This window comes from Hippocampus zosterae, chromosome 3, assembly GCF_025434085.1.
Source record: "Hippocampus zosterae strain Florida chromosome 3, ASM2543408v3, whole genome shotgun sequence".
NCBI lineage: Eukaryota > Metazoa > Chordata > Actinopteri > Syngnathiformes > Syngnathidae > Hippocampus > Hippocampus zosterae.
The window spans coordinates 12,854,154-12,870,237 of record NC_067453.1 but is presented as its reverse complement, the minus strand read 5'-3'; the positions used below and the strand labels follow the sequence as shown (position 1 = coordinate 12,870,237).

The following is a 16,084-nucleotide window of genomic DNA, read 5'->3' as shown; positions in this document are numbered from 1 at the left end:
AGCAGCAAAACACACAGGAGAACTCCCTCGCTAGGTAATGTGACAGAGCAAAGAAAGCCACAGTTGCAGTCTCTGTGTCAGCTACCTGCCTTATTCAGTGTATACTGAAGCAGTAGGGGACACTTGTACCAAAGCCTCCTCAATGTGGAATGCAGAGTCTAACTGGACATTACCAAGAAATGTCGGAAGAAAAAAAGTAATTTGTCCACATCGAAAGATAGCCAACACTATTCCATCAACGTCCTGTAAAGAGCAATGGAACAAAACAGGGACCTTCCAGAACAAGACACGGACATTACAGTCTTGTGCTTCATCCAAAGGGATCTTATGTCACCTCTAACCAGCTGAGCTGAACACATCTGGCCAGCTGACGGTGGACAGGTTGAGGTTGACTTCAGTGTTTGGTTGTGGAAGCATGGACGACTTGCATGATGCAGGATGACGGAACCTCACCTGCCTGTGGTGGATTTAACCTCCTCCAAAGGTGCTGTTGGAGCAGGAATAGGAGGATCCAACCTGAGGTATTTTTTTCGAGATGAGGGATCAATACACAACGTTTATGTGTGTGTCTTGTGCACAGCTTTATAGTTTCACTTTTAAAAATAATAACGTTAGCTGTTAAACAGGTTTTGCTACATATGTGCTTTGTTACCGTGATGAAGATTGACTACAACTGGTGAACAATGGCAATGATTGTTGTGAAAGGTTGTTTGACAACATTAGAATATTTTAGATTTTTTTTTTTAACTATAGAGAGAAAAGCCATAGACGTCTTCTCATCCTGGTTTGTTCAACTGCAATCAGAATTGAGCTTTTAAAAGATGAATGTCTATTGATTGTTAATCAAGATAAATTTAAAGAAGGACCACCTCAAAGTACTCTGTGTTCTCCTTCTGAGAGGTCCACTCCAGCAGCTAAGGCCAATCACTTTCAGGACCAAATCTGGACTAGTGCATCAGGGCTGGCTTATTATTATGTACAGCCACCTGATATTCATCAGTTTCTGCACACAACAGTTGCTTAGGGAATAGAATAGTATAATAAGCAGCTTCTTGAAGAGGTACACATCCTGTCCCAGGGTTGAGATGGATTATTTAAATGACCACTGCTGTTGCATAAGCACTGTCAGCTAATCATACTCAGCTTTTGGGCCCTTATCACACGGATAAGCAGTGTTGCATCCGCCCTGCTGAGTGAGGGAATTAGTCTATGGAAAAGAAATGGCCAACGCTCGCTTGCATGTGCAACATGTGAAACTGTCCCTCTCAAAATCAATGTGTTATATTATGAGCTCTTTCTGAACGAGTGGCCTTGCAACAGTATTGTTTTCTCTTTATTTATTCATGGTTAACATTATTGTATTTTTTCATCCATTCATTAATGAAATGTTGATTCTGTGATGACAGTGTTTATTTCACTTTGAGTTGGTGTTCATCATCCAATCTGCTGAACCTGATACAGCAGTTTCGACACTTGACATCTTGACTCATGGTTCAACCCTTTCAGATCAAACGTTAACCACATTTTGAGAAATTATGGGCTCTATCTCAGAGCCCAGTGCGCAGTCAAACTGTGTGAAGGGGCCGGCTGAACCAAGTTTTGCTATTATTCCAGATGCACGCAGCTAGGCGCAGTTACAAATAGACGGTTTGCGTTGTTGTGGGTGTGAACACAGCCAACTTGCTTCACTGCCAATGGAAGTGTCGCCTCTGATTCCTTCTTAATTTGACATGCGAGATCGCATAGTCCTTGACATGATGAAAGCAGAAATTAACTGTGAAGTCTATTCAGAATTTCAAAACTTGCAAAGTACAAAGTATGCCCTTGGAGCCCGCCTTCCACTCTGATCGTTCCTGCCCGTGTGTGGCAAACATCTTCATTTCTGCCACTCAATAACACTTTATGATCATTATCAGGCCTTATTATTGTTTCAATTAACCTTACATCTCAGTTTATTTTGTTACCTAAAATGTGTTTTTTTAATCTGTTTCAGACCAAACATAATGATGGGGAAAAAAAGGCATTTAACAATTTTGCTTAAATTGTGTGTGGTGTGCTCCGGTAATTCCAACGGAGACACCACACGCATGAAGATTTTGCTCCATCACCTGTCTCGAATCCAGGCCCTGAGGCAGAGCTCTTGCGTTGATCGCACATGATTTCACAAACCCTAAAACCTGAGCACTTCCAGGTATGCTTTGAAGGGACAGGAAGCAGAAGCGATGGTGGTCATCCAGAAAAGAATTACTTTAGAAAATATTTACTGGGGAACCACTTTTATACAAGAACCACCATTTGGTGAAACATATTTTTTTGTTTTGTTTTTATTTAACGCCGCCGCCGTCTTGTTCATCAATCAGGGTGCGTCTGTGATTGGCTGCATTGCGTTCTCGTCACATTGCACAGAGACAAATGAGAGTTTTTGACTTTCCCTGCACACACATGAAGTCTTTTGGTCAGAAATATTGAACATGTTTCATATTGAAGATTGTTGGACCCGACTCTTTCCGGACTCTATTCTCCACTCTTAACACACCTCTGTATCAAATATACTGCCTTTAAACACCTACAGTAATCACGTTCAATTTTAATTCTCATTGTTAGTAGGTTATTGCGGTTGTAGCGATGTACTTCATACTGAGATGTGTTTCTAATATTTTCACTGTCATCTTATTTAACAGCAAAATTTCGAAACAGACCTTACTATACAGTAGGCCTAACGTTCACACTTCGGGCAAACTAGAATTACAATAGTAAATATACATTTTGAAAGTGCCAATCACACCTGGGCATGATTACTTGTGGCAGAAAGGCAGAAAGTTTTACAGTATATAGCTCTTGTGTTTGCTACCACCATATTGTTTGTGTGTATCTAATGTTGTGATCATTTGTAAACGTACCGTACAGTATTTCCTTACGTTTAGAGCGGGGGTGTCAAACTCATCTTTGTCGTGGGCCTGATTTTTGTTACAGTTTCCCTTGGACGGCCGTTATGACTGAAACCATATGAAGAAGTCAAGAATAACAGTTTATTCCCCTATTGTTGAAGATACTGTAATGAGGGGTTTGGTAACAAGCAAATACTTCAAGTATCACTCTTTTTTATTACATATGAGAATTTGAAATTTTGGTCGAGATTTTAGCATGCATCATAAACGTTGACATCTTTGATTAGCTTTCGCGGGACACAGAAAATGATATGGTGGGCCAGATCTAGACCCCGGGCCTTGAGTTTGACACCGGTGGTTTAGCGTGTATTTGAAAGGTGATATACAGTATAGTTGTTAGCGATGACGCACTGTGGGGGTGGTTGTCGGGGATAGCCTGCGGAAAACATACGCTTCTTTGGCAAGAAATCCTGCATCTCCACTCCAGAGTGGAGATTGCGAGAGAACTTTGAGCGGAGTGGCTGACGTGCATGTGCGCGTCGGTGGAAATCGAGTCCACGGAGCGTCGGTGTTCACAGTGGCATCACGGCGTAGGTGTAGAAAGAGATCGAGGAATAGGACACATGCACGTCTATATCGGGACACCCCCAGCTGTCCGTTGCAGAAACCTGACCAGGTGGCTGATTCGCTCGTGGGCGCGTCACGACGCATCAAGGCTGCAACAGCTTGACTCTCAAGCTAATCTTCACCTTGGTGACGGCAGCAGTGCGCGGAAAAACCTGGACTGCGATTCTGTATCTAATTTTATTCGATTTTTTTTTTATCCGTGGTTCCGACCAGCTTCTACGGGACTCACGCATTCATCGCGGACTCTCGGACAGCGATGTTTTGCAAGGAGACGCTCCTGACTGAGTTGGATACGATGCCTGTTTTTGCCTGGAATCTATAAAGTCCCTCGCGTCAAGAGTCACTTTCCTGATTCACGTTGTCAACATGTTGCCAGAGATAAACAAGGTGAGGATTGTTTGCATTAACCCTCGGTATCGCCCTCATGTCAAATGTTTACTACAAGGTGATCGAAATTCTGCAGGCTGCGCTTCTGATGTCACATCAAAGAAGTGTAAGATAACAGTTCTATCAAATGAGACATTTTGCAACACTTTGATATCATGTTGTTTTACCTGCCAACTGAGACAACAATTAGAAATATGTATTTTATCCAATCTGTCATTCCATAAAATATTTACAAATTTGTTTCATGCCACGCTTGTATTTGAGCTCATTGGATTGAGCACGTGGATCTGTAAGATTGCGGCAACCAAGTCGAACCGTATTTGCTTCAACTGTCCATAAACGTGGTCTCCCCCGAAAATGCTGGCTTGATACAATTTTGGGAAAGCCCCGCGATACATTTGTTGCGATGATCATGTCAATATTATGCCCACTGTTGCATAATGTCAATTCCACATCCACACATTATACATCAATGCAAATTCCAAAAATTTCCTGTGTTTCCTGACCACATATTCCTCCTCAAAATCAGAACCCTTTAAATTTCGGTTGTTGGTTCGAGCATAGGTATTTGGCGGTTTTACATGGCGAAAGTGATTTTATTTAAATATTACTTTGCCTTTGCTCCATTTGTTGGCACTCTGACCAAGTAACCAGAGAGGGTCACACAGCGGCAAAACATCCCTCGTGCAACTGATGGAATGACCCTCCTTTGCATTCTTTTGCCCACAAAACATGGCAACGTGGACTGATCGGACTCTTTCACATCTTGAGTTTAGATCAGTGACCGATTCATAACCTTTGATTAATATAGGGCACATACACATATTTTGTATTACAAACACCTTTCACCACACCATCAAACAAAAACAAAAAATCCCTAAAAAGTACACATATCTTAATTGCATCGTGTAACCTTCGCCTGTAAAAGAGCATTTCATTGTTGTACCTCTAACTACATGTTGCTGGCATACTACAGATCGATGACCAAAGATATATATCTATATATATTTTTTTGTGAATAAATAATTTTCAGACCAATTAAATGACACCTGATATTTTTTGTGGGACCGTGTATTTATAATGCTGTTTCTCATATCACACCAATGTTCTGCAACATTAGTGAATGACTGCTTTAGCATACTGTACTTGGCGTGCAAACAAAGAAAACTCAAGGAATGAGTTATTTCTTCAAACGTGTTGGCATCTGTTCATGTGACGTCCACAAGCTCAACACTCATTAGTCAGATCATCCATCCAGGTTTTTTTTTTTAACGCCAGTCTGCCACAGTGACCTACATGCCCCCAGCTTCGAATTGTAACCTGACTACAGTGAAGACCTCCCCTGGTTTTATCCGACCTACCAAAGGAATGGCTTCTACAGGAAGACTGAAGTTATCAGACCCTTTGAGGATCTTGTTTACTTTTAGCTCATCCATTCCTGACTCGTTCATCTTAGCCCAGATAATTCTTTTGGAATTGATGTAGTGTTACATTTGCCTCACAAACACAGGACAAGCTTTAGATTACAGCTCGTGTTTTTCTCCTGGTCATCATGGCTGTTCCACTTCTCCCTCCCATTCTGGGCAGGTAGAGTGATCAGCATGTACTTGGAATGGGGTTAAGCTTTATTTCACCACTATGGAGCCAACGCTGGCTCGCACGCTGATTAAAAAGGCACGTGCTAGCCAGATTGGTGGCGAAGGGGATTCATTCCAAATACCCCAGTTCCTTTTTATAGAATGTGATCGAATTGCTTCTCTCGAACACATTCAGGCATACACGTGTACATCCACTGCCAAGCACATGGATGTGCACATTTTCAGACACTGCAGACCAGGAGGGAAAAGTGCAGCATATGAGAGGGATTGGTTGTTGCTGGGTTTTTACGGAAGTGATATATTTTTAGATCTCGGTGCATTATTTTTGGGAACATCTTGCTCAGCCGCCTGCAGTGTCTGTGCGTGCGTGCGTGTGCATATGTGAGTGACTCGAGAAGGATGATGAGAAGCAATTTCCGCAGGGCTGCTTTTGTCTTGAGAGGTGATAAAGGATTCCTTAATGTGACATGTGTGACTTTCTAATTCTCCGGGAACAGCTGTAGATATGCTATTGTCATCTAGTTGTGTGCTGTACTTGAAATGTTATTTTTCCTCCCGCAGACGTCATGCCCGGAGGCCTTCCCTCACAGACAGCAAACAGAGGGCAGTTGTCTTGGGACCAACCGATCCTGCTTACAGGTCAGATTTTAATCTTGGCTAGATGCAGCAACTTGAAAATTCTTCCACATGATGGGTCTGAATTTCTTAAGGTTTGCACATGCGAAACAGGGCGCATGATGACACAAGAAAACCGATTTTTTTCGAAGCTGATCTATTAACGCACCCAATCTTACCAAATGTGCAAAACCACAGTGCATTTCATTTTGTGACTTCTGGGAAAATGATAGGAATATAAGAATGGAATCATGCAAATACATTAATTGAGCAAGAACATTTCTGATTTATCAAATCTGAAATGAAATGCAATGGCTGGTTTTGTGACTTTTATACTGCGTTTTTCTTTTACTGTAAACAATTCTGAAATGCCAGAAACAAAAATGACATTATGTATTCAGGAATTTAATTTTGGTATTTCTGAATGGCACGAGTAACAAAACGTCTTTCAACTTTGCAATTGTTTGTGTCTGACTGTCACAAATGGTCCCCGACTTCGCCCAGAGCAATTTAGGGTTATATAAGACAGAAACTCGGGACAAGTTAAACCAAACATAACATTGATTTTTATGCAGTTACTGGCATCACGGAAATGATCAAAATGATAGATTTCTTTTTTGAGATTCAGTAATGTTTGTTTGTCTTCCAACAAAATGTCCTATTCCTTTATTTCATGTCAGGAGTCCTCTTTCAAAATTTCTGTTTTGAAAACCAACAACGCTACCTCAATAACAAACCATTCTTTTTAAAATGCCGGTGCTAGCACCACTTCGACATCTGTTCCCAAAAGTGCACGCAGGCTGCTGGACTGAATCTGCAGTTGAATTCAGAACCCACAACTTGGCATCTGAGGAAATCAGGCTCTATGTGAGCCAAGGTACTGGGACACCTCCTGTAGCCATTATACCAGCAGAAAATGAAGAAACGAGCAGATTACTGTTTTTTCTAAAGATGTTTGATGGATGCGAGTGCGGCTAGTTTGGCACACAGGGATGGCGCAACACTGCACAGGATTTGTAGCCCCATCAGAAATCTATGTCGCCCCGGTTAAGCCCCTCCCACATTTTTATAATAATCACAATTATATTTATAAATTATTTTCTCTGACCCCATTTAGCGGTCAAGCCCCGGAAAAATAAAAACACTTTTGGATAAATTACTGGAACCATTGCAGAAACCTTTAATGACAAGGTTTGCGCTGGAATTTTGAAACATTTGTTCGACAGTTGCTATTGAAATGAATGAAGTATTCATTGTTAAATACCATGTTTTTTGTTGTAATTTTAAATAGTATTGTAATTATGTGTACATTACACCGAACACTGGGGGTGTGGGGGTAGGCTTTCACCACAAAGCTAAACGATCTTTGATTTTACATGAATTTGTTCTTTTTTTGAACATACACATTTAATTCCAGTAAATAGCCTTATATTCGTATTAACTCTCATTTAAAGTTTCTGACTATGAAATTCCTCAATTCACATGAACAGAAATTATGCTTATCTGCCAAGTGAGGACGAGTGGTTCGGTTCTGGATGAATGGATGATGCAAGATTTTACAAAAATGGATATGCATCTTTTTTTTCACAACAAACACAAACCATAACCCCCCCCCCCCAAAAAAAGAAAAAGTTCACACGTTTGCACCTTTGCTGTTCGCTCAGATTTATTCATTAGTCTTATTGCCTGACCTGTACACATTTGCCTGTATTGAATTGTATAATGCATAGAATTTTTTCTTTGGTGTAGGAGTGCCGTACAACTTGCCCTCCAGTCACAGACTGCCATTTGTGGCAGGTGTCAGCAGCTATATTTAATTCTATCTGCGCTTCGTAAATAACAACATCAGCAGCAGCAAAGCAGAACCATCACGTCAAATATGCAAAGATATTTCACATCCGAAATACAGTGGTGTTGTGTTTTTTTCGTGTCATAAGTAACAACAAGAACAATGCTCATTGATGTAACTGGACATATTTATGGAATGGCAGCAAACAAAATAAAGGCATGTCCTAAATTCGCTCTGTAATTCCCCCCCCCCCCCCCCCCCCCCCCCGTGATACTGATATCGATCTTTACGATATCTAATTCTTTCCAGTGGACTTGGCATTGGACAGGGGTTTAATTTTACCCATCAGGCTCTCAGAGTATGCCTGATGGCAGCCAGAGAGGAGATGGTTGCTGCTCTTCTCCACCGCAAAGGTCCCAGAGACGGCACCGTGACCTGGCTTCTCAGGACCTATAGGACTTTGTCCCCATTACCCTCTGTAACTTCAGCCTCTCCCTACTGGGGGTTCTGATCACCTGAGCCTCAAACAAAAAAGTGATCGGACCAACACAAAGACATACCGATGAAAGGGGGCAGTGACAGGTGTGTGAGGACGGTGTAAAAAAAGATTTCATTCATTTATAGGTCACATTCGCTGACCCAATCTACTTCGTTTGTGTTTACAACTGTGCTGTATTTGGTGAATCGGTACATTTTTATTTATTTATTTTTACCTCACTGCATCTGTCTTTATCAATGTCATTAGATACTGTACAGTGCTGTCGAGGTGAGTCAGAAAAAAGCAGCTCATCATGTGACCCCATTCTAATCATTTATTGAAATGTATTCATTTTCAGCCTTTTTTGGTCTTATTTAGTATTGTTTGTATTTAATCATATAATGAAGTTAGTCATAAAACAGTTTAGTTTGTTTCACTTACAGAAGTTTGGCCCGGGAGTAGAAACTTTGCCTCAGCTAGAGCCTCCAGCGGTCCAGGTGGTTGTCAGCAATGCCAAGAACAAGCACCAGCAGCAGTCCGACCACATCCTGCCCCAAATAGTCACTCCGGGAGTCCAGAACCATTATCAAACAAACACAGTAAGGATCTCATTAATTCAACTTTCACTATCATAAGTAGAGAAAGGCTTATTAGTTTTTAATTGTGTTGTTGATCATATTACTCGATGAGAGGTGACTGATTGGGGTCCTGTATGGCATTTTTATGTGGCATTTTGAAGGTCACTGTGCCGCAACTGTAGGCTCTTTTCATAACTTATTGTGGATGAGTAAAAGGACACATGGCTAAAATCTGAATGTCCATGAACAGATTGAGAGGCCTAAGCCCACACAGCAGTTCACCATGCGATTTGGTGCAGCCATGGATAAAATCTCAGGGTCCCGCAACAACAAACTCTTTAGTAACAGGCTGAACAAGGAAAAGGCACCAGAGAATCGAAGATTACCAATGTCTCCCACAGGTACGTTTTCACGGAGCACGGAAAAACTGCACATGCTCAAAGTCATTGACTCATCTAGTAAAGAATAGAATGTTTGCATCACGGCCGCTTATTCACCCTCCTCTGCTCGTTGATCAGTATGATAACATGACTCATCTAGCCCTCCTCCTCCAATCTGCGAACAGACTCAGTCAACAATTTCCAAGATCGTCTGACTGAGTTTGAGAAGGAGGAAATTATGGACTACGCGGAGATTTGGTTCCTCGGTCTCGGCTCTCAGAAGATCGAGGCCTCCCGAGCTGCTCCGCAGAACTGCGGATTTGATGATGAGCATGGGAGCTACATCAGGGTAATTTTTTGATAGTACCGCAAGATGATCCTTTACCTACAATAAATGGGTTATTAAATAGTCTTCGGAAAACATGTCCAGCGTGCGAGTACTTTTGGTTAGTGCCAAGACTGATTTGCAAACATTGTAGCAGATCTACTACTGTTTGCATCTGGGGTTGATTTAAGTTTACGAAGCTATCATAACCTCCACTTTTCAGGGAAACTTCTTTTAAGAGGTAATCTCTTTTCCATAGTTTCTCCGTAAGGTATTTGAAGGGATTCAAGTTAGGGCCCTAAAGTTCTCCTACGCTAAGCTCATCAGGGTTCTACATGAACAGTGGCCCGATGGTCTGGGGCCACTCGGTGACTGACGCTTGCCTGACTGGGCCAGTACACATTTCATAACACATTTACGGTAAATAGATAAAAGTCAAACTATTGACGAATAAAATAGTACTATTTACTAGTTAGTATACTATTGACCAACTACTGACTAATAAAATAGTACTATTTAAAAGTAAATAGTACTATTAATAAGACTAATAAAATAGTACTATTTAAAAGTAAATAGTACTATTTTATTAGTCAATAGTTTGACTTTTATCCACTTAAATTTTTTTTGCGTGTCAGGTCCTTCAATTAGGAATGGCTTGAAAAACATAGAAAGCACCCCAAAATGTCAAAAGGTTATATTTGATACTGTATAAAAATACATAATAATAATAATACATAGCATGAAAAAAAATAACTACATGGATTTTTTTCAAAGTCTTAAGGTACATACAGCATAAAGACACAATAGTATCATATTATATCATGAACAAACAGTGCAAGTGCCGGTTCTGACAGTGCCACCACAACATGGCTCATGGTGGCCGAACACGGTCACTACCCAAAAAGGTTTAATTTAGGGCACTGCTCATCCAAAATTGCTATTAGGGTGCATTTGCTGTGTATTTAGACATTGGGTAAATGTGCTCCTTATCTTGCTGCAGGTGCTGCATGACCATATCGCTTACAGATTTGAAGTACTTGAAGTGATTGGTAAAGGCTCCTTTGGACAGGTTCTGAAATGCTTGGACCATAAGACTAATGAACTCGTGGCTGTTAAGATGATACGCAACAAGAAGAGGCTAGTTGGAAAAAAATCCTTTGTAATTTTGGAAAGAGTGGCCAGTGGCAAATATGCAACTTAACATGTTATTTGGTCTCCAGGTTCCATCATCAAGCTTTAGTTGAGCTGAAGATCCTGGATGTGATCAAGAGGAAAGACAAAGACAACCTTCACAATGTCATCCACATGAAGGAGTACTTCTACTTCCGAAATCACCTCTGCATCTCCTTTGAGCTTCTCGGGTTGGTATATGCACTTGTTTTTGTTTTTGCTGCTCAGCATCCACAAAAATATAGACAAAATTGGTTTAATTTTGCTGCGGCACTCTTGCCCTTAGCATAGTGCTAACACATAAAGCCATCACCTAACCGTGATGTGGTACGATCTGCGGAGCGCAAGGTGGACCGTGCAGCTGGTCAGACGTGCCGCGTCGCGGTCATCCCCCCTGGCCCCATCCCACCCTCCCCCTTATTACATGTTATGTCTTGTGACTTGTTGTAACTGTCATATGCTTATTTCTGTGCTAGGGTCTTTTTTATCCTGGACTTAAATTATCCTCAGAAGAGGATAGTTCGAGCGTGTTTTTTTTTTCCCCCTCTCCCTACCCAGTGTTTTCCTTTCTGAATTCTGACTGTAATTTCCCCATTGCGGGACAAATAAAGGATATCTTAAAATCTTAATAAAGGATATCTTAAAGGTTAATATATGACTTCAAGGGATCAGTGGGTACCATCGGCGCAGCTTTGTGTATCCCTTTAAATGGACCACCTTTAGAGGACGTCTTGGACTCCCACCTTGTCTTACATTACTGTCACCAAAGCCTTTAGTTAAGGCATTGATTAGTGCCCTATCTCTTACGCCTTCTTGCTTCATGGTGCAGAGGCTCCAATTACACCATCCATTGAGTAGCTCGCCACAACAGACAGCAGGAGAACATCATGTATTATTCCCAAGTGGAGGGGACCCTACAAAACTTTAGTGCATTGTATTGTATTGTATTGTATTGTATTGTATAGTGTGCAAAAATGTTTGAAACTTTAATAAAGGGACAAAAAAATGTGACCTTGATCTAAATACAGCTTTAAGCAAATCGAAATTGTTCATTTCTCTTGTTAGGGTGAACTTGTATGAGCTGATCAAAAAGAACAACTTCCAGGGCTTCAGTGTGGCTCTCATCCGTCGCTTCACCCACGCTCTGCTCAGGTGCCTGCAGATGCTCCACAGAGAGAAGATCATACACTGCGACCTCAAGCCGGTATTGATTCATGCAGAACCAGTTAGTTGTATTTTCGTATAGAATATAAAATTGAAGCAGAAGTACGATGAAGACACAATTAAATGAACTCCTTTTTTATCTGAGCTCTGAGCAACAGGTGAAAGTTATGTGATAATACAACATGTGTACCATCTTGTGGAGCCGTACAGTATTGCAACAAGGCTGTGGAAGACAAACTAAAGAGGTTTTGTTTTGTTTTCTTCAACAGGAGAATATCCTATTGTCTCAGAGAGGACCAGGGAACATCAAGGTGGTTGATTTTGGATCAAGCTGTTATGAACAACAAAGAGGTGAGAGCATATGACTGCATGTTAGCTTTTATCTGTGCCAAATTTTATCGACTGGACTCTTCGTTTTACCGTATGATACCAAAGCTGTATCAAAAATCATACCTTAAAAGTCCATTCATTATCCCAGCCAAAATACAAATATCCCGACTAAAGATATTAATTCAGAGAATACCTGAAACAAAACTTTTAAAGAAAAGCAAGTGTGCGCCGTAGATTGTCTTTTCAAAGAGGACAGATAACAGAGGCAGTGTCAAGTAGTATGCTGATATCTGACACTGAGGAGGACATCCCAAGCACAATTCTCTTTTTAATACACCATGCATACCACACAAGGAGACAGAGCCAAATGGATCATGGCCACATTCACAACGTAAAAATACACACAAAGAATACACACAACTAACAACACTTCTTCATATAGACTTTCAAGATTTACAAGATGGAGCCAGGTTCTGTTCAGACAAACCGTATGGTCGTCACCACCTTGCGGTTAGAAGACTAAATGTTACTCTGAATACTAAACAGAGGTGGAAAAACTGAGTAACGCTTTATATCTTCATACAATCCCCTAGTTGTGTGTTAATCGATAGGTTGGAAGACAACACACCTAGAATACATCGCAATAACAATGTAACTCATGAGGGTAAAAAGAACATTACAACAGGCTTCTTCAGTCAAACTACAAGTACGAGCAAACTGCTGTAAATTGGGAATTTCTCTATTGTGAGACAAATAAAGGTTTTCTGATCTTATCTCATGAGTAGTTGAAGTCAATTTGAGCTCTCCTCACCTCCTCCATTGTAGTGTACACCTACATCCAGAGCCGCTTCTACCGCTCCCCCGAGGTCATCCTGGGTCATCCCTATAGCATGGCCATTGATATGTGGAGCCTGGGCTGCATTCTGCCTGAGCTCTACACCGGGTACCCTCTCTTCCCTGGGGAGAGTGAAGTGGAGCAGATGGCATGTATCATGGAGGTGTGCATGTGATGAATCACTCTCGCACAAATAAACGATTCTGCTTCTTCTGGTTCTTCAGTCGAGTTTGATCCAATGCACCAAAATGCCCTAATCATGCCTTTTTGTTTACAGCTTCTTGGAATGCCTCCAAACGATTTCGTTCAGTCTGCATCCAGGAGGAGATTGTTCTTCGGTAAGTCATCCTCAGCCTCTTTGCGTCACCTTTTTGTGACGATTGTAAAGCTGCTGCTTCGGGTTTATTGACCTACAGCCTTTGTTGGGCAATAATCTTACTAATTCACACTATGCGGATAGCTTTGAGGCGCTTTTTCCAGCCAATCGTAAGAAAAATACTACCGGTAGTCACAAAAGCCTCCTTCCACTAATTATCTTGTTGAAGTTTCCATATATTCAAACACAAATTTGTGCTTGTGGGCAAGACAGTTAAAAAAAATCACGAGTGCCATGTTCGGTGCTAAAAAAAGCTCCTTTTGTATTGATATTCAGACTCAAAAGGAAATCCCAGAAACACCACGAATAGTAAGGGGAAGAAACGAAGACTCAGTTCCAAGGACCTGTCAACTACACTGAAGACAAACGATACTTTATTCTTAGACTTCATCACACGCTGCCTCACGTATGCTCATGCTCCTGTCTCGTATCCGTTTCAAAATAGACACCACTTCAATTTCTTTGCTCTGAAAACACTCTTTTCTGATCCCTCGTGCCTTTCAGTTGGGATCCAATTAAACGGATGACACCAGATGAGGGTTTACGGCATGACTGGATCCTAGAGGGGAATTTCAACAGGGTGAAGCCCAGAACTAAACCATCAGGGAAGAAGCCTACGGACAGTTTGACCGCCGCAGAGAGAAATGGTGAAGACAATTACAGCAATCTCATGTTGACTGCTCGCATGCCTTATAAAGCATCCCGACTAAGCTAGACTCTAATATCGATTCTTTAGGTGATACTGGAGAGAGGTTCAGCTCCGAAGAATACAGCGATGATGACAAGTTGAAGAGACACAGTTCGGAAACAAAGACAAGCCCCAGTGAACGTATGAGGCCTATTGGGGCTTCAGCGGAGGACGCGGTATGCGAGAGTGAGGATTCCAAGCTTCAGGATGGTGGTTTGGAGAAGCCGGTTCACATCGTTATCAAGCCTCAGAAGGAAGAGGGTACCGAAAGACGAGACAGCCCAGTGCCCTCTCAGTGATTGCCTCCTATCATGTAAGAGCAGAGGAGAGCTGTGCCGCGTTCAAGAAAAACAGGTAACTCACATGGGTGCTGAGATTCGCTCCTGCTTTTCCATTCATCAGCCAGGGTTATAAACTAAAATGGTATTAGCCAAGACTTCCTGCAAGGTGATGGTGACAGGTTGTCATGTTGTTTTGTGTGAACATGACACCGCACAAGACAATTCGAATGGGAGTGGCCGATCACTTGTAATATGTGAACAACAGTATTTTAGAAGGTGATGTATCGATAGAGTTACATTGAAATATTCATGAAAATAGCACTTATGTTGTTTGTAATGTTTGTATGTTTTTTCAGTCTCATGGGAATGCTCAGAAAAAAAAATAATTTTTCTAATTATCATTATCTGCTGAGCATAGTGTTGGTTGAGTGTTGAAATCTCTGACGAATGTTTATTTTGCAAAAGGAAAAGGTTAATTTTTGAAATGGGAAGAATATTCAATTCTTTTTTTTTTTTTTGCTGCTTTTTATTCTCATTTTTCCTTTACAAACTTTCTCATGTTAAACTATGAAAGTGTGTGTGCAATGCAGGCCAAACCAAAACTGTTTTGTATGCAGAGACACTTATCATTATATATTGCTTATTAATTGTTTTATTTATTTGTTTTAGCAAATGTTTTATATCTGATTGGCAAAACATGTGCTCCTCAACAATTATATATTTGTGATTCAAGTTATTGTAGATTGTGTCCAAAATGTGTGTAGTACAGAATACCCATTTATTGCTACTGTATGATCATACTTTGAATGTTTGCGTTGTGTGTTTTTTACACTAGAAACTAAAAGACAAACTTAGTTTGTGCCTTGCAGTGTTCGATATCTTGCACTTTGCTGGCGCGTAGAATCTGTTGGATTCTTATAGTTGTGCATAAGAAACCTCCCTGTTGTCTAACAGTATAGAAATGCTTTCCGCTATTTATTTTCATGCAGATTATTTTTGTTTTGAGTCAACCTATGTTAGAAAGAGGCAGTTACATCGTATAGTGACAATCAGGCCAGCCATCAGAGATTTTAATCGGATAGAAACTGGACATGACATACAGTATGAAAACTGAATAGTTTTTTATGTGTTTTACGTTGAAATAAAATGGTATTGAATACATCTGTGTCTATGAATGTGACGATGTGATCAGAATCTTCAGAGCTGTCAAGAGGACAGACGTTACGAATATAGCAAGGTTTTAGCTGGGCTTTATCAAATTAGATTAAGAAAAAGTCAGACTTACATTTTTGGGGGGGGCGTTTATTTCCAATGGGAAAACGTGACACTGGACAGTTTGTCTTTGAAATAAATTTTTGAACTTTTCTGACACACATTCCAACATTAAAATTGAAGGTCACTTAAAATGTCCCTATTAAAGGACTGTTATTATTCAATTAAGATGACGTGGAGGTGTAGAGGTAACTAATGTGGTATAAATGAAACATTGCGTTTGTAAAAATAAATCAATAAAATAAGGATATTTCGAATTAAAGAGACTCCAAATATTTGAATGGTACTCTGCCAACAATAACA

General features: G+C 40.7%; 2 protein-coding genes across 3 annotated transcripts in view; one reads left to right on the top strand and one right to left on the bottom strand.

Annotated features, from left to right (window-relative positions):
- Positions 1 to 16,084, bottom strand: part of ada2a (adenosine deaminase 2a) — a 273,392-nt gene that overhangs the window by 222,777 nt on the left and 34,531 nt on the right. The window lies entirely within an intron of this gene.
- dyrk4 (dual-specificity tyrosine-(Y)-phosphorylation regulated kinase 4) lies at positions 3,344 to 15,444 on the top strand. Of its 2 annotated transcripts, none has more exons than XM_052061705.1 (14): positions 3,344 to 3,902; positions 6,062 to 6,139; positions 8,826 to 8,981; positions 9,211 to 9,361; positions 9,526 to 9,689; positions 10,666 to 10,802; positions 10,886 to 11,026; positions 11,901 to 12,039; positions 12,269 to 12,350; positions 13,155 to 13,327; positions 13,442 to 13,502; positions 13,817 to 13,946; positions 14,045 to 14,187; positions 14,277 to 15,444. In XM_052061705.1, the coding sequence occupies exons 1-14, from the start codon at positions 3,882 to 3,884 to the stop codon at positions 14,525 to 14,527; spliced, it is 1,827 nt and encodes a 608-aa protein (XP_051917665.1). In that variant the 5' UTR covers positions 3,344 to 3,881; the 3' UTR covers positions 14,528 to 15,444. The 2 variants fall into 2 exon arrangements, with proteins under 2 accessions (XP_051917665.1, XP_051917666.1); XM_052061706.1 differs by lacking the exon at positions 3,344 to 3,902 and adding an exon at positions 5,786 to 5,942.